Here is an 18,041-nt window from a genome sequence, read left to right as displayed (position 1 = left end):
TTGACATTTTATGGAAATCAATTTCCCTCATCTAGTCAGACCCTGATCCCATAAAACAGTTCACACAGGTGCCCTCTTGGCCTGTGCTGCATGGAGAATCATTGGCTTCAGTGGAGCTACATGCAGGTGCAGGGGTCTGTTCTTCAGGCTCTGATTGCAGAATCAAGGCGGTAGTCAGTTTTTTCTGCTATTTGCATGGGTCTTTCCCCTCTTGCTGAGTGGAAAAACATAGATTATCCTCTTTGTTGATGTAGGTGACTGCAAAACCGCAGATTGACACAAGGCCTTGAGGGCAGGGATTGTAACTGCAACTGGTATAAATACGGTTTATTTATTTTTTAAGTTGGCTACATTTAAGTTGAGGGTACCTACAGACCATTGCCATTGAAACTGACCCTAGGCAATGGTGAACCCCCTCAACTTCCATTGAACTCCATGGATGTCAAGGGTCTACACAATTGGGCCTTTTATTAATGGAGCATCTGAAAACAAGACTTAAAAAATTAACAATTTTTAACCATCCTTAATGGGATGAAATTTCATTTAACATTTTAAACATGTTTTTGAGGTAATTAAAAACTAAAAACAACAGCCTCCCCCTTGCTGTCTTTGTATGTTTCCCTATAGATAGGTAAACATGTGGGTGAGGGTGGAGACCCACCATTTAATTCACCTGTGCAGTGCTATATGCACTTACACACGATAAATATCTTACAGTTGATGTCATTACTGTCCAATGTTGCAAACAAATGTCAGTATTGCAAACAAATGTCAGTAAGTGTTTGAAGGAGTGGGCCCTATGTGTTCTCAGGTAACTTCAGACTTCATTACGCTTACAATGATACAGGCAACATAGAAGAACTGGGAATGGGACATTGACAATAAACTAAAAATACACCACCAAGTCTGTTATCAGTGTCTAAGCCAGGGATCAGCAATCTTTCAGAAGTGGTGTGCCGAGTCTTCATTTATTCACTCTGATTTAAGGTTTCTTGTGCCAGTAATACATTTTAAGGTTTTTAGAAGGTCTCTTTCTCTTAAGTCTATAATATATAACTAAACTATTGTTGTATGTAAAGTAAATAAGGTTTTTAAAATGTTTAAGAAGCTTCATTTAAAATTAAAATGCAGAGCCCCCTGGACCAGTGGCCAGGACCCGGGCAGTGTGACTGCCATTGAGAATCAGCTCGCATGTTGCCTTCGTCACCTGTGCCATAGGTTGCCTACCCCTGGTCTAAGCAGAAAGTAACACAGAAAAACATCTTAGTTAAGGAATGGTAAATTACATTTTAAAACTCATCCAGGGTTGATTAGCTCGTGTTATTTTTAGTCATATAAAAGGATTTATTAAAAATTTTATAATACTTTGAAGTAATTGCAGACTATACATGGTAGGCTATGTCTACACACAGAAGTTGTAATGATACAGTATAATTAAAGTGATATAACTCCCCCTCAGTGTGCATGCAGCTATACCAGTCCAAAAGTGCCTAATGTGTGTAGAAAGAGGAATAAGCCATACTGGTAAAATGCACCTTGTATGACTGCAGCCACAATATGGATTGCACCAATTAAACTATTTTAGTTAAAAAGAAAATTTACTCCAACGGCCCTGGTATAAAAACTGTGTACAGCAGGCCTTACTCTAACAAGAAAGATTTTATTAAAAAAACAAGAAAAGTAAAGTTAAATCTAAACAAAGAATAAAACACTCAACACATTGCTGTAGGTGATACTGAAAACATAGCATGACATCAAATTATATAAGCTGCAGAGTTCTATGGGCCTGCGGTGCCTGGGCACTGGGAATGTTCCTAGCCCAGGGCAGGCTCCAGCACTGTTTGAGGCCTGGTCTCTCCCTCCGCCCTGCCTTCCGCCCCCAGGTGCTCCCTCCCATATGTCCCCTGGGCAATTTAAAACAGCCCCAGGGCCTTCACCCAATATTGGCAGTGTAGTGGGGCTGAAAAGTTTTCACCTGCTCACTTCATGTGGCTGCTAGCCCCTCTCTGCACCCCCTGGGTGGAGTGGGTCTGTGTCTGTGTCTGTGCATGTGCATGCTGCTCCTGTCCCAAGTGCCCCTGTGACCAATAGGAAGCTGTGGGTAGCAGGGTGTGGAGGCCCCCTGGCTAGGAGCCCCAGGTAAGTGCCACACTCCCCCAACCCCTCCTGGAGCTTACACCCCTCACCCCTTTCCCACACATCTCCTCCTGCCCCCGACTCCCTCCCAGAGCCTTCACCCACACCCCACCTGAGAGCCTGCACCCAAACTCCATCCCAGAGCCTGTATCCCTCAACCCCTTCTGCACCCACAGCCTGAAGCCTGCACCCCTCACTAACTCCTCCTCCACCCCCACCTCCTGCCCTAGCCCAGAGCCTGCACCCCCTCCCTCCACACCTCCTCCCCTCCCCAAATTCCCTTCTCCTGTACTCCCCACCCTCTGCCCCAGCCCAGAGCCTGCACCCAGCACCCAATCTCGCTCCCAGAGCCTGTACCCTTTCTGCACCTCAATCCCCTGCCCTGGCCCTGCACCCCAGACCTCCTCCCCCCCACCCAAACTCCCTCCCAGAGCCTTAGGCAGGTGGGGGTGGGTTCTGGGACCACCAAAATTTCTACAGGCTGGGCCCTGATCCTGAAAAGGCTTCAGTATGTCTGGTAAATATTCATCAATGGTCTCACTAATGTCAACAAGTCTCCTCCCATGAGCACAGGTATGCACATGTTTAAGGGTTTGCAGGACTAAAGCTGTAATTATTAGACTCTATAAAATGCAGAAGAAATTCCTAATTCTACAACTGCGGGTATAAAAGAAATGTGTAATCTACTCAAAATCTTCAGCTTCCATCGTTTGACTGAGAAGATTACAGCAAGATTCGCTGCTTCTGGACTTTCCTAGCCTCCTCGAAACGGATTGTGGTAAGAAACGTGATTTCTAAACTGCCACTGTCCCTTTAAACACGTTTCGCTGAGGCTTCAGTAAATGGTAATCGTTTGGAAAGAGACTTCGGGGGGAGACACAACAGGGCTCGCCCCCCCCTCAATCGTCCCGTTTGTAAATACTCCTGCAGTGCAGAGCTGGGGCTGGAGCGTCCTGCCTTGATGCTGCAAAGCTGCTGTAACCAGGCTGCTGTGTGCTCTGGCTCGGCTGGGCGGCTTGTCAGCGTGGAAGTGGGAGGGGTTGTATTCGCTGCCCTGGGAAGAGCGATAGTCTCTTTCTGCTGTCTGTCAGAGTCGTAAGAGGAGGAGCCCAGGCCTTGCCGCCTCAGGGTGCCTGCGGCAGCCTTTGCAAATGCAGAAGGGCTGGTTCATCGATTGCCACTGCCACCTCACAGCCGAGGAGTTCAGGCAGGTAGGACTGAAGGCTCCAGTCAGCAGATGCACTCTGTACACAGGCCCTGTGCTGGGGCTGCTGTTATTGGATTTACAGTCCTGGGTATGCGAAGTATTATTGTAACAGTAGCTGTTTCCAGGCTAGTGACTGAATTTCCTCTACCTGCTTGTAGTCACCAAGCCTGGAGTGTGCTCTGTAGACGCTCCTGATCCCATTAGAGTCAGTGGCAGAACCCCCATTTATAGCACAGCGGTGATGGATACACTTCAGGGAGCTTTTTGGTGGATTAAGAGCAGGGTTCCTTGTGCTCTACTCTGCAGTTCATAAACTTGCTTGTGAGACAAGGTGGGTGAGGTAATAGCTTTTATTGGACCGACTTCCCTTGATGAGCAAGACAAGCTTTCAAGCTACACAGAGCTCTTCCTCCGGTCTTGCTTGTGTCATGACACTGGTGTGATCGCAAGATGATGACACTTTAGGAGTCTGAAATAACTCATGGGATGGTGCAATTGCTTCCAGGGGGCTGTGTGGTCCTAACTAAATCCAGACAGTCCTGTAAAATGTGGGAGGTGATAAACCCGAAAGAGCCATCCAGGCTGGGCTAAGATAGGAAGGGTAGGCGTGCCTTTCTAGGTTAACATTAAACACAACCAGCTAAAACCAGACATTTTGAAAACTTGTTACGCAAGTGCAGTCTCCCAAGGTATATCCAATAGAACTTTAGAGTTACAAACACCCTGCCAATGGAGGTTGTTCATAACTTGGAAATATCTGTAACCCTGAACAGAATGTTATGGTTGATCTTTCATAAGTTTACAACTGAACATTGACTTTATACAGTTTTGAAACTTTACTATGCAGAAGAAAATTGCTGTTTTTAACTATCTTAATTTAAATGAAACAAGCACAGAAAGTTTCCTTACCTTGTCAAATTTTTTTAAAACTTTCCCTTTATAATTTTAGTACTTTACGTTTAATACTAGTGTACTGTACTGGGCTTTTTAAAATAATGTTTGCTGCTGGCTGATTGCATACTTCCAGTTCCAAATGAGGTGTGTGGTTGACCGGTCAGTTGATAATTCTGGTGTTTGTAACTCTGAAGTTCTACTCTATGCCAGTACACAAGATCTGATAACTAATTTAGCAGATACAATTAGCTGTGTCCGATGAAGAACAAAATAACCTGGCAATTGTCATTCTCCCCAATGACCAGAATATTAAAAACTGTGTCATGGCATGAATGACCTCACACCTCCAAGGACAAAGTAAATACATATATATGATGCATCCATTGTGCAATCTAGGTCCTATTGAAATAGAAGTATGATTAGGAAGAAATGATTACACCTAGCCTTTTTGTTAATCTTTTTGGTCTGTTTCTCATGTCTGCTACATCCTCTATGGGGGACCACAGTCTGTGCTTGCAGGGGATGAACTTGGTGAGCTAACATGAATGTCATATTGTTGTGCAATTATATTTAACTCTGAAAAAGCATTGTGTTAACCTGAAAATTGCTGCTGCCATTAGAGGCAAATGAAGGGGGTGTGTGTGTGTGACACCAAGCTAGAACGTGCTATGGTTTGGTAGTCACTGCTGTGTCCCTGTATTAAAAGGATCACTACCACTGCCTAAGAAGCTACAGAATTAACCAAATAGAGGGAGAATCTGGGCCTTTCCTTCCTTTGCTTGTCAGTGATACTACTAGCATCAGGGATCTTGCTTTGGAAGGCTGAAGTAATTGAGGTGGGTGTTCCTTGAAGAAATAGTGTTCTTTAAACAAGCCAGGCAAGCAAATCTCATGAAACCATATACCCACTCTGATGGGGTGCAGCCTGGAACTAGGGTACCACTGAGTCCTCTGTCTTACCAAACTAGGCTCCCTCTCACACACTGTGGTGCTGTGATTAGCTGCAAATCTCTCCAGGTACTGCACTTAACACAGACATCCACAGGCAGGATACACTCACTGGGTTACATGAATGCTTTTGCCAGCCACTCACAGAGGCTCAAGCCAATTCCCCACAGCTCCCCAGCCTAGGACCCCAGAGCTATACCATCTTGCCCTGGTCAGAAGCCTGACCAGTGCCCTTCCCTCAGTGTGGAAAGGACATGCATCAGTTTTTGTTCCTGAGCAGATTCCCCAAGTACTTCAAGCAAAACACGTTGTTTAGGTAAAGTATAAAACAGATTTATTAACTACAGAAAGGTAGATTTTAAGTGATTATAAGTAGTAAGCGCACAGATCAGGGTTTGTTATCTAAGAAATAAAAAGTAAAATAACAATCTGAGTTCTGTAAACTAGACAGGATTGGAATCAAGCAGTGTCTCACCTTGATAGACAATACAAGTAGGTCTCAGATCTTCCATACACAGGCTGGAAATCCCCTTCAGCCTGGGACCGCTTCCCCAGTTCAGTCTTTGTTCTCCAAATGTGTTTCCAGGTGTTAAGTTGTGGGGGGAATGAGGACAAACGATGTCACTTCCCTTCCTTTATAGGTTCTTCCAGCTTTCTGGAAAGATCTTTTGCTATGGTGAGTGAAGTAGTATCCATTGTTTATGTGCTCCCTCTGAGAGGTCTCCACAGTTCTTGGGGTAGTCCTTGTGAGTGTGTATTCCCCTTCATGGGTCGTCATCACCAGTATCTGGCTGCCCCATTGTTGTACCTGAAAGGCTGGTTGTGGGTATTCCCAACATTACAACATACTTCAGTAACACACATGGCAAACTTCATAACTTCACATACAATGAGAGCACACACAATCCAACTGAATACTGATTTTCAACAGATCAAGACTTATCATGATACCTCACAAGGCATACTTTGTAGAAAACATAACATAATTATATCACTGGTAAATATGGGGGTGCCAGAGTGTTGCTTTGGGGTACAAAGTATCACCCCCCCCATAATAGTTGTTCTCTGTAGCTGAATCTGAACTCAGCTCCAGTACCTCCATTTGAATTTCTGCACTCAGGGCTACACATTGGCTGCCCCAGGCTCCTTCTAGTGTGAGATTAGGATTTGAAATGCCCCAGAATCTGAGCAAGATAATGCACAAAAGTGTCGGGGGAAGTACTAGGGGTTGGAGGCCAGTACAGATGTAGCTGGGTTCCATGTTTACTTTCAAGAAGGTTGGGAGAGGAAGGAAGGATGTCTGTGCTGTCTGAAGACCTGGCTTCTCTTCCTGAGTCTGCTACCAAATTCTTGTGAAATAATAAAATAACAATGATGAGGCTTTGAACTCATCAAGCATCTTCCACCCCAGGACTTGAAAAATATTTTACAATTATTAATAATTTAGTTTTACAACCCCCCTGTCAGCTAGGCAAACTTTGTCATTGCCATTTTATGTATGGTGAACTGAGTCCATGTCAATGTTTAAACGACTTACCCAAAGTGATACAGGAAGTCTGTGACAGAGCCACTAATGAACCTTAGATGTCCTGAGTCCCAGCCTGGTATCTTCAACACAAGGCCATCCTGTGACATGGCACCCCATGTTCTTCACAGAGATATGATTATGGCATAATGTATTTTATGCAAGATAAGTCATGTGAGTTGTCATTGGAAAGGTTATGATTTACTGGATATGATTATCTCATTTGTCTGCATGTATCATTTTCATATCTGAAGTTAGGAATATTGACTATGTATCTGTATTACAAATGTGTTTACATTTGGGGAACGCCTTCTAGGCAAAAGGCTCTCAGTCTAGATGGCTGGCTGGGAAAGGCCCATTCAGGTTAATGAGCCATTAGGAGAAAACAATAGGCCTTGGAAGAAGTGTATCTCCCATTGGGTAACCTTCCTGAGGATGCTGCAGACAGCCTACAACTCATGGCTGCAGTGATACTACAGGGACATGTGACCAGGTCACCTGGTGCTGGACTCCATCTTGGAATATCAGTGTTTTTTCCACTGACCGGTGTGGGAACCAAGCTTTGAAACAAAAGGTTCCCACCATATGCAAAGGCTGTTTAAGGCAGGGGAGTGACATCATTGAGGTTCTTCACTGACTCCCCACCCAAAGAGACACCTGGAAACACCTGAGGAACAAAGACTGAACTGGGGGAAATGCTGGACTCAGGCTAAAGGGAGTTTAGCCTGGGAGATTCAAAGCTATAAGCAAATGCAGCTTGCCCCTTAAGAATCTGCGGCCTGCTGGTATCCTCACTTAGGGTGAGGATTTGCTATTCATATCCTATCTGTGTAGTTTATTAAGCTTAGTTTGCATTTTTGTGTATTTGCTAGGAGATCTGTTTGCTATGCCTTAGATTTTAAGTGATTATATCTTTTTTAGTTACTAAACTTGGTTTTGCTTTGTCTAAAACCAGTGTGTGGGAGTCATAACTTGGGGCAGAAAGCTGTTGTATATTCTTCTCCACATTGAGGGAGGGGGCAAATTTCCTGAGCTTACGCTGTACAGTTCCCTGTGCAGCGCAAGATGGTATAATTTTGGTATACACCCTAGAGCCGGGTGCGTGCCTGTGTAGCTGGAAAGTTCCTTAACTAGAGCCTTCTCATGCAGAGCTGATCACAGCGTCTGCATATAACTGCAGCTGCGTGTGTCCCTGTCTGTATGTGTGCTGGTGAAAGTGCAGGCTGGTCACAGCAGTACAGTGTAAAGGGAACCCAGGTTGGTGGGGTGGGGGGTGGCTTAGTGGTACCTCAGTTCCAGGTGGCACCCCGGGATGGGGGGGGGGGGGCTGTTACACATTCCTCACTTAAATGTAACAAAATCAGGTCTCTCAGTGCTTTGCATAATAACTGATGTATGTCTTGCAGGACATAAATGATGTGATTGAAAAATCAAGAAAGGTTAGTGACTTATTTTAAATTATTACTTTTTCCCCACCAGAATTCTTCATTCATTACTCAGGGCATTATTAGGATTTATTTATTAAGTATGACAGGAGCACCTTGAAGCCTCAACTAAATTAGTGCCCCCTTGTGCTAGGTTCTATATAAGCGTGTAGTAAAAGACATCTCCTGTGCCAAACAGCTTACAATTGTAGGCCCCGATCCTGCAGTATAGTCAATGGGATTCTATACAATTGCAGAGGGCTGCAGATGGAGCAGGAACCTAGGTCAAGACAAGATGTAACTTGTGGCAGGAGCAGCGCCATGGTTTCTGACGCCCTAGGCGGACGGCCATTTTGCCACCCTCCGCGGGTCATATGGACCTACCGCAGTCATACTGGCGGACGGTCAGCTGCTGGAAAGGCTCCGGTGGAGCTGCCGCAGTGATGCCAGTGGGCAGTCCGCTGGTCTAAAAGCTCCAGTGGACCTGCCGCAGGCATGACTGTGGTAGGTCCGCCGGAGCCTTTAGACCAGCGCACCGTCCGCTGAAATGACTGCGGCAGCTCCACCGGGGCCTTTCCAGCTGCGGACTGTCTGCCGGCATGACTGCGGAGGGTCCACCGGACCCGCGTACCGCCCCCCTAGCAAAATAGAGCCCCCCAAAATTCTGGCACCCTAGGCCATTGCCTGGTCGCCTAAATGGTAGCGCCGGCCCTGTTTGTGGGTAGAGCAAGCAGGCAGGTGATGGCATGAGGATGGGCTAGCACTAACATGAGCATGTTAGGCCTGGGCTACTACTAGTCTGTTATTTTGGAATTAGCCGAGTTAATTCTAAAAAAAAAAAAAAAGATTCCATCCACATGACCAAACTGGCTTTTTTGATTTAAAGGGCTCTTTAATCCAATTTCTGTACTCCACCTTGGAAAGTGGAGTAGCGCTTAAATCGAGATCGCAATCCCAGGTTAAATGTATTGGGGATGCAATTCGATGTTGTTGGCCTCCGGGAGCTATCCCAGAATGCTCCCTTGTGACTGCTCTGGACAACACTCTCAACTCCACTGCACTAGCCAGGTGGGCAGCAAAAGCCCTGAGAACTTTTAATTTCATTTCCTGTTTGGTCACCATCAGCACAGGTGACTGTCAGCACAGTCCACCATCACAAGAGATCACGCAGTCCTGGATTCGCAGATACTGCACATACTGCTGGATAATGCGCGAGGTATTTACGATGGTCAAAACCGCAGCAGAGATCTGAGCGGGCTCCATGCTTGCCGCGCTATGGCACCTGTGTGTGTAATCCTGGAAAAAGGGCGTGAAATGAGTTGTTCAGTTCAAGATGGCCAGTAAAAGGCAGCAAATGGTTGTCTTCTGTAGCTCTCACGAAGTTAGGAAGCTTGTTAGAGCTGCAAGAGTGGGAGAGCAGAGTCTGCGGCGGAAACATGAGCAGAGTTTGTGGCGGAAGCTGTTCACGATGGCCAAAAAATGGTGGGGAATTGTTGCTGTCTGTAGCTTCCACGGGAGCCCAGGACTGACAACAGGGAAAAAGTGGTGGAAGCTGTGCGGCTCTGTTCACGATGGCTGAAAAAAGGCAGGAAATGGTTAGATGAAAGAGTAGATAGAAAGACAAGAGGACATACAAGGTGGATTCATAGTACCAGGAGACAGGCAGTGCACCGTGCTGCACCGTCTGCTGGTAGTATGGCCTCTGCCGTAGCTTTCACAGGGGGAGGAGTGAGTGACGGCACACACCCAGAAACATCCACGAGAATGATTTTGCCCTGTCATGCACTGGGAGCTTAATCCACAATTCCAATGGGCGGCAGAGACTGCGGGAGCTGTGGGATAGCTTCCCACAGTACACCGCACCGCCCCAACATTCAATGTTAGCCTCGGTACTGTGGATGCACTCCGCCAAATTCATGCACTTTAGTGGGGACATACAACGCTGAATGTATAAAATTGCTTCCGAAAATTTGAATAAAATAAGTTGGAATTAATTTCGTACTGTAGACATACCCTTACACTATCTGTAGGCACAATTTGTAAGTATAGACTTTTTTTTATCTGTTTATGTGTTAGTGGAGCCAAATGAGCAGATCAGTATGTACTTTACACTTGTGCATATGAAATGCCCACTGAACTTTATTCCATCATGCCACACCTCCCACTAATGGGCAGAAAGGGTCATTAGAAGGGCTCTGGAAGAAGTCTGAATTGCAGAGTCTTGGCTGACTGTCATTATCAGTAATCCCATCCCATCCAGCTGGACCAGTTTGATTGCTTGACTCAAATTGGACAAGACTGCGGTAATACTGAGTGGTGAAGCAACTGAAAGGCGTGTGAGGAGGGTGTGTGTGTGAAGCAACTGGAAGGAGGGTGAGTGTGTGAAGCAATGGAAGGATTAGCATAGATCATTTGGGCTCCCCAAATTCTGGGTGCAGAAACAGCAGTCAAGAGTGCTTTATTTTATCAGGGCTTGGGAGAGGGGCCTGCCATCAGGGTGTTCTCATTAAGGGGCCCTTGTCTCTGGAGCTTGCTTTCTTCCGTGGCCCAACAGAGCTTTGGGGTTTATCTTCTCTACCATGTTAAATCAGCCATCACTGCATTGATGCTGCAGTGTTGATTTTAGCGCATCTGGTGAAGATGCGCTAACTTGATGGAAGAGCGTCTCCCATTGACATAGCGTGGTGTAGGCACAACTTTAAGTCAATGTAAGTTATGTCGCTTGGGGGTGTTTTTTTCACACCCCTAACAATTTAACTTACATTGACTTAAGTGGTAGTTTAGACAATACTTGAATCTGTGGAACTTCAGGGCAAATTAAGGATTAGCTCTTCCCTCAGGATTTTGAGATGGGGTTGGACTAGGAGGGGCAGTGTGGCTAATATATTGTTCAATCCTGCATGGTTGAATTGATAAGTCATTTATTTTGGTAGTACTTTACGTTTTTTCCTCAGCTCAGTTAATAAGGTATTTAACTAAAGTGAGTTTAGTCAACGTGCTCCTAGAACAGTTCTTAGCTAGGTCCTTTATAAACTGAAATATGTACATAAAACAGGAGGGAAGTGTAACATTCACCAGTAACAAATACAGTTTTTTTTTGTTTGTTTAATTTGTTTCTTTTTTCAATCCAGGCTGGAGTTCAAGCTTTTGTTTCCGTTACAGAGCAGCAAAGTGAATTTGAGGAGGTTATTGATCTAGCAGAAAGGTTTGTTATTTCACTGCATGCTTTGTGTCAGTACAAAGACGTCTTTTAGATCAAAGAAATAACACCCTGCTTAACACTTGCCATAGCACTTGTCATATCTAGATCTCCAGATTCTGGACAGAGGTGACTGGGTCTCATTATCCTCGTTTTACTGACAGAAAAACTCAAACACAGAGAGATTAATTGAATTGGCCATGATCATGCTGTTGGGCCTGGTTCTCCACTGCCTCGAGCTCTGCATAGTCATTTACATCTGTGCATAGTCAGTGTAAATCTACTGTTCTGGTCTGGTAGCATTTCACACCCACTTGGTGCATGTGTAAATGACAACACAGGGAGCTAGGGTACTGGGGAACCAGAGCTAGTGATTCCATCTCAGAGCTAAGGATAAAACCCATGCCCATGAACTCGCAATCCTGTGCCCTAGCAACTGGGTTATAGGGATCTCTCTGCATAAGGTCTTGGGAATGGTGTTCTTAGAATCAAGTGCAACTTTTGTGCATCTCATTTAAAAAAGAATATCTAGATTACAGGGCGAGTACCGAGGAAGGCAATAAGAACGAATTGTGGCTTTGCGTGTGTGTCTGCTGACGAATATGTAAACATGTTTAGCCTGAAAAGGAAGAAACAAAGAGGTGATCTTGTCATGGTCTTCAGGTGTCGAAAGGTGTATGCGGATGCGCGAGGTAATCCTTCACCCCTCCAAGGTAGCAGCTTGTTTCAAAATTGTAACATTTGGGCTAGATATTATGAAAGTGTCATCACATAGAGTTGCTGAAGTGTGGAATGTCAGCCATATGATGAGTGAAGTGATGGCTAAAGGAGTTTAAGGCAAAATTGACTATATAGTTGAAATTAAGAATATACTGTACAGGACTTTCCCTGGGAGCTGCACACATGCATATAAGAGCAGGATTCTGCCTTTAATTGGAGGGGTATGTGCTAAATAGCAAGCTGTTTCTGTTGTAAGGCAGGGGAATGGACCATATACCCTACTGAGGTGAGAACCTAAAATCAAGATACATTTATTCTTCCACGAGTGCTTTGTGGGGAGGGGAAGTAACATGTCTAAATTCTCTCCCCTTCTAAGGGAGAATGGGCTGGAATATGGCCTCTTTAAACAGGGCTACTGCATACAAATGAGCCTGAGGGTTGTTTTTGACTTATCACAGCAGAGAACTGGAGAACTGGAACAGGCTAACAAAGAGTATATTTTGCTTTATAAAAATAGTGTTTGCGCATGTGTGTGGGGGAGAGAGAGAGATATGTTGACTTTACAGGCAATTGTAGGCAAAGGGTGAGATTGTATTTTTCTTTGTTTTTAAAAAAAAGCAAAATGTAAAACATGGAAATATCAAGAGATCAAATATTCATTGTTAAACGTTATTGATCACCTGCATATTTGTGAGAGTGTGCAAAGGAGCAGCCCTGGAGACATCTGTTTCCCCTAAGAATGGGCAAAGCATGGAGGTGGCATTGTAGATGCCCTTATGCTGCCTCACCAAAGTGCCTCAGCCCCACCTTGTCTACACACACAAGTTGCACCATTCTGATTATATTGCTGTAGTCAAAGTGGTGCAGCCCCACAAGGGTGGATGTATTTGTGTGGGTATGAAGGAGCTTTATACCACTGTAGCTGTTCTCATACATGAAGGGGAGTAAGTGCTACTGGTATAAGGCACTTTTATATCAGTGTAACTATGCCCACAGCAGGGGTTGTCCTGGCATAATGGTATCACTAACTAATCACACTCCTAACTCACATAGTTATACCAGGCCTTTGAGAGACCATCTCTAGTGGTGAAAGGGTATTTCAGTCTTCCCGATCTGTTCAGTCCTTGGTGTTTCTGCTAAGAATGACAACTCAGTGCTGATTGTGATGTGTATTCCCTGAGCGAGGACACCTCTCTGCTAGAAACTTGGCTGTAACCGCTAACTTATTGCCCACAGTCCATCAAACAGCCACTGGATGATGTTACTGTCCCATTGACGTGTTTTCCCCCTCCTAAAGGTATCCAGAGTCTGTCATGGCATGTTTTGGGATTCATCCGATTCAGGGCAGTGCAGATGGACATCGCAGTGTTACTGTTCAGGTGACTTGCCTAGCTTTCCCACGCCTTTATTTTGCTAAATCAAATGAATTTCTTCATGTGGGTATTATTTGTAACTCCACTCATGTAGCTCTTCAAGTCTCTGGGGCAGAAATCTGTCACGGTAGCAGTTGTGTCGACAGCTGTCACATGGGTGAATATGGACACTTCTCTTCTGTGCCCAACTTTAATAAAGATAATGTAATTATCACCAATTTATTGGGGGGGAAAAACTGGCTAGTGTGTATGTCTAATGCTGCTCTCTGTTGGATCTGTTCATCTGTGCATCATAGGCCCTACTTAGTTAACAGCTGGAGGGCACTCTCCTTTAAGTAGTAAAGATCTGTCCTTTCAGAGCAGGAAGGTTGGAGTTCCTTGCTTGTGAAGTTGGGAGTGCCCTTGCTGTGCAACATAGTGACAACTATGAAGTTGCGGCTGGCCACAAAGTTATTAATTTTTTTTTGTTTTTTGCTTTTTTTGGAGATGAAGCAACAAGTAAGAAAATGAGCAAATATGGTGAGATCTTGGAAATGTTAGGTGCAGGACATGAAGCAGATAATAAAAGCTATTTAAGGAGATTTCATAAAATAAATATGTCCTTGCCTGATTTTATCCTGTTTTCCTTCCTTGGTGCATGACTTAGTACGGCTAAGAATCCGTGACTTCCATAGACCTCGGCGACATTTTCCACTTCAGCCCCGGGGCAGCGGGACTGGAGCTGTCAGTTGGGAGGGGTCCCGCAGCTCCCAGCTGTTGCTGGTGGCAGGCCCCCCTACAGCTTCAAGGCACCAGGCTGCGGGGAGAACCCCGGAGCCCTAGCAGCCGTAGGTGCTAGACCCTCCTTCGTTCCCATTTTGTCAGTTATTTTTAGTAAAAGTAAGGGACAGGTCATGGGCAATAAACAAAAATCCACGGAAGCCCATGACCTGCCTGTGACTTTTACTAAAAATAACTGTGACAAAAGCTTAGCCTTATGCATAAGCCATCACTACAGCACTTTGTCAATAGACTTGAAGGCAGTTCCTTCCATGGCCTCCAGAGGGTGCTGTGTGATCATGATGGTCATAGTTCCCCTGTGCAGCGCAATCTTAGCCATGTCTGTCACAAAGGGGCTGTAGTGCAGCAGTGTGTCCACACGGGAAGTTACTGTGGAGCATCCAGGGTGGATTTGATTTAAATCAATTTGATTTAAATCACTAGTCAGGAATACTTGGTTTAATCATGGTTTTCTACATAAAAGTGCATTCTTGTTGGTTGTTATAACCTTAATACATATTCTTCACAACTCGGAGATAGATGTAGGTTTCATTTTTAGAAGGTACATGCTATACATTTTTAAGCAGTGATTTATATTTTGAAAACTTTTCAGATTAGTTTTACAGCTATATCAGAAAATGAATAACAAGGAGTTCAGCTGCACCTTAAAGACTAACAGATTTATTTGGGCTTAAGCTTTCGTGGGTAAAAAGCCTCACTTCTAAATCACATCTGAAGAAGTGGATTTTTTTTACTCACGAAAGCTTATGCCCAAATAGATCTATTAGTCTTTAAGGTGCCACTGGACTCCTTGTTGTTTTTGTGGATGCAGACTAACACGGCTACCTCCTGATACAGAAAACAAATTATTGTTTGGTTCTTTCATTTACCTAAGGTAATGGAAGCAGGTATTTATGAAGTCATTGGGAGGTGAACTATCTCGAATTCAACAGGTTAATCATTAATATTTGGAGGATTTTCTTGCCATGCTCTATTAGGAGGAGACCATCACCAGACAGACATTTAAATTGTTTTAGTTAACTAAAACAACAATGTTAAGTATTCTGGATTTTTTTCTTCAACAGCAAACATAATATTTTAACAAAACAAGCATATGTCCCTCGCTTCTCACATTTATCTCCAGACTTCTCCTTGTCCAGATCTCTTCCACTCCCAACAATCTTCTATTCATTGAACTTTTTGAAACTTTGCACTTTTAGAGAGAGGTAAGGGATTGACTCTGTGTACACAAATTTGCAGAGGGACAATAGGGTTGAGGTCTGTTATTTCTCACCGTTATATATTTATTTTAAAATATTTTTGCTGTTAACAGGCATGTTACCTCTGGAGAGGCAAATCCCAGTTTGAGAACTGCAAAACTAAGCATCTCTGATGGTATCTTTTAGACTGAGCACTGAGTCCCACTGGGTAGATAGAAAGATTAACCTAAATCATCTATACAGAAGCCTGTGGAACCTCATAAGATTGGGTCCCTAATCCATGAACTATTGGAACTCATTTACAAAACTTTTCTTAAACATTACATGAATATGTTGTCTCATACTATAGAATTAGAAATTATAATCCCTATTCATGATGAGAGATCTTTGAGCTATAATGTATCTTAATTAAAACTATCTTTAGATACGCTTTTTGAGGAAAAAAAACTTTTATCAAAAAATCTGTTTTTTGGTTTTTTTTTAAATCATTGATTTTTATCCACCCTGGTAAATTCACACCAGAGCTTACACACACTAAGTTCCATGTAGACAAGCTCTATGTGATGACAATGATGCCTTTTTATTTACATAGCTGCTTTGGCACTTTGCAAACTGTGGCGTTGACTGATCTCTGCTGGCCCAGGGGATCCAGACTGCAGCAGGAGAGGTTACATACTGGGGCATTCATCCTCAGGGGAGGACCCATGCTATTCCCACTGCTGTCCCTGTTGGGGATTCCATCCGTGGAGGGCAGCTTTACACTTCTCCCAGGACTCCATAGGAGCCCTGCCATCTGAGGCTGCCTTGAAGATATGCTGAATCAACACATCTTCTGGCCATTATGGCCAAGCCCCATCCCAAGCCTGTACTCTCCACAGTAGTGCGGCTGTGTGGCTGACTCTGGGCAGCCCAGGAGAACGATTGGGCTTTCTTTTCATTTTTAATTGTAGTCGTATTTGCAGTCGTACCCAACTTAAAACATTCAGTAGCTGTTAGACAATTCAGTATAATTTTAATACCTGCCTTATACTGCTGTCCTCACCATGGTATACTAATGCCTGTTTCTGCAATTTCATTAACATGCCAGGACCTCTTCTTACCCCACTGTTGTTTTAACAAAGCATGTGAGCTGTTGCTGGTTTATTACAGGACTTGGAACCTGCCCTTCCATTCTTTGAGAAGCACAAAGATAAGCTGGTGGCTATTGGAGAGGTAGAGTGCTTTGTTTGTTTAATTTCATTAGTATCGGGGGTTTTCTTGACTCAGCCATTGCTCTGGTAGGCCTGTGCAATATATTGCAATCTGTGGTTTATTGGGGTTAAGTTTCTTTTTATAGACAAATCATATTTGCTATTAAAAAAACAACAACCCCCAAAACACCCAACTCCTCTCTTGGTGTAAGACTAGAATCAGGCCCCAGATGATCATTTTAAGAATAACTGTTAGAGATGGGCCACATAGATATGTTAGAATCCGGCAGCTAGGACAGGAGTAGAGAGACTAGATGAGCTGCTATAGATTTTTTTCTAGTGAAGCGTTTTAATATTATCTTATATATAATATAGCTTATTCTGGATCAAAGTACTACTGTACCCCCGGGTACAATACCTTATATAGAGATTGTAGTGCCTTCTAATCTTGTCTGTTATAGTGGCTTGTCTCAGTCAGTCATAGTAGCCTACAGCAGGGGTTCTTAAACTGGGGGTTGGGACCCCTCAAGGGATCGCAAGGTTATTACATGGGGGGTCGTGAGCTGTCAGCCCCCACCCCAGACCCTGCTTTGCATCCAGCATTTATAATGGTGTTAAATATATTTAAGTGTTTTTAATTTATAAGGGTAGAGGGGTCACATTCAGAGGCTTGCTATGTGAGAGGGGTCACCAGTACAAAAGTTTGAGAATCACTGGCCTGCAGCATTTGAAGTTTAATGGACTGAAAGCATTAATCCTCCATGCATTTTGAAGTTTACTTAAGATTTCACAAACTGTATCATCCCCTAACTCATTCTCATTGCAGATCGGTCTAGACTTCACTCCATGGTTTGTGTCCACATCCCAGCAACGTGAGGAGCAGCAAAAGGTCTTTGCATTACAGCTGGATATAGCTAAACAACTAGACCTGCCAGTGTGAGTCAGAACCCCTCCACGTCTTCCTCATATATCAAATCTTAACTAAGCTCAGCACCTGTTTCCTAAGTCACAGCTCCTGGAGTGCAGGAGGGGTGGTAAAGCATATCAGTAATGTTTTGACTAAAAATAATCCAAATATGCAATGGTTTAAGTTTTAAAAAGAAAAATAACAATAATAAAAAGCGATTTACAACTGGGAAGCCAGTATCAGGAAATTAGGGTTGATAAATGTTCCTCTCTAACTGAGTCATCATTAAAACTGTGGGAGATTTGCTGCCATTTCTTCTGGAAGAATTGTTGTTGAAAGGGAGTGTATTTTCCATCTGTACACATTTCATCTTTTGGGTAAGAACTGAGCTATGCTCCTCAAATAAAACTTAATGGAGGTTAGACTTGTATTATTTCAAGGCGTCATTTTATGTCCCACTTCTGCACAAATGAAGTCAGAGGATGACATTCTGACCCCTTGAAATGAATGGCAGAACTCCACCGCAATTCGTTAAGGCC

The 18,041-nt window shown here is 43.9% G+C and overlaps 1 protein-coding gene across 2 annotated transcripts in view; it reads left to right on the top strand.

Annotated features, from left to right (window-relative positions):
- The first annotated feature begins 3,205 nt into the window (after positions 1-3,205).
- The window catches only part of LOC115649039 (putative deoxyribonuclease tatdn3-A), a 27,548-nt gene continuing 12,712 nt past the window's right edge, over positions 3,206-18,041 (top strand). The window contains exons 1-6 of one of the 2 annotated variants that reach the window (XM_030557545.1): positions 3,206-3,347; positions 8,117-8,149; positions 11,266-11,339; positions 13,351-13,432; positions 16,555-16,617; positions 17,422-17,531. In XM_030557545.1, the coding sequence (XP_030413405.1) occupies positions 3,288-3,347; positions 8,117-8,149; positions 11,266-11,339; positions 13,351-13,432; positions 16,555-16,617; positions 17,422-17,531 (422 nt within the window). In that variant the 5' untranslated portion in view covers positions 3,206-3,287. Of the gene's footprint in view, positions 3,348-4,469; positions 4,769-8,116; positions 8,150-11,265; positions 11,340-13,350; positions 13,433-16,554; positions 16,618-17,421; positions 17,532-18,041 lie in introns of those variants that run through there. The other variant, XM_030557544.1, reaches the window with a different exon arrangement.

Source organism: Gopherus evgoodei, chromosome 3 (assembly GCF_007399415.2).
Source record: "Gopherus evgoodei ecotype Sinaloan lineage chromosome 3, rGopEvg1_v1.p, whole genome shotgun sequence".
NCBI lineage: Eukaryota > Metazoa > Chordata > Testudines > Testudinidae > Gopherus > Gopherus evgoodei.
Note: the sequence above shows the minus strand (reverse complement) of the source record. Positions and strands in the feature narration are given on the sequence as shown.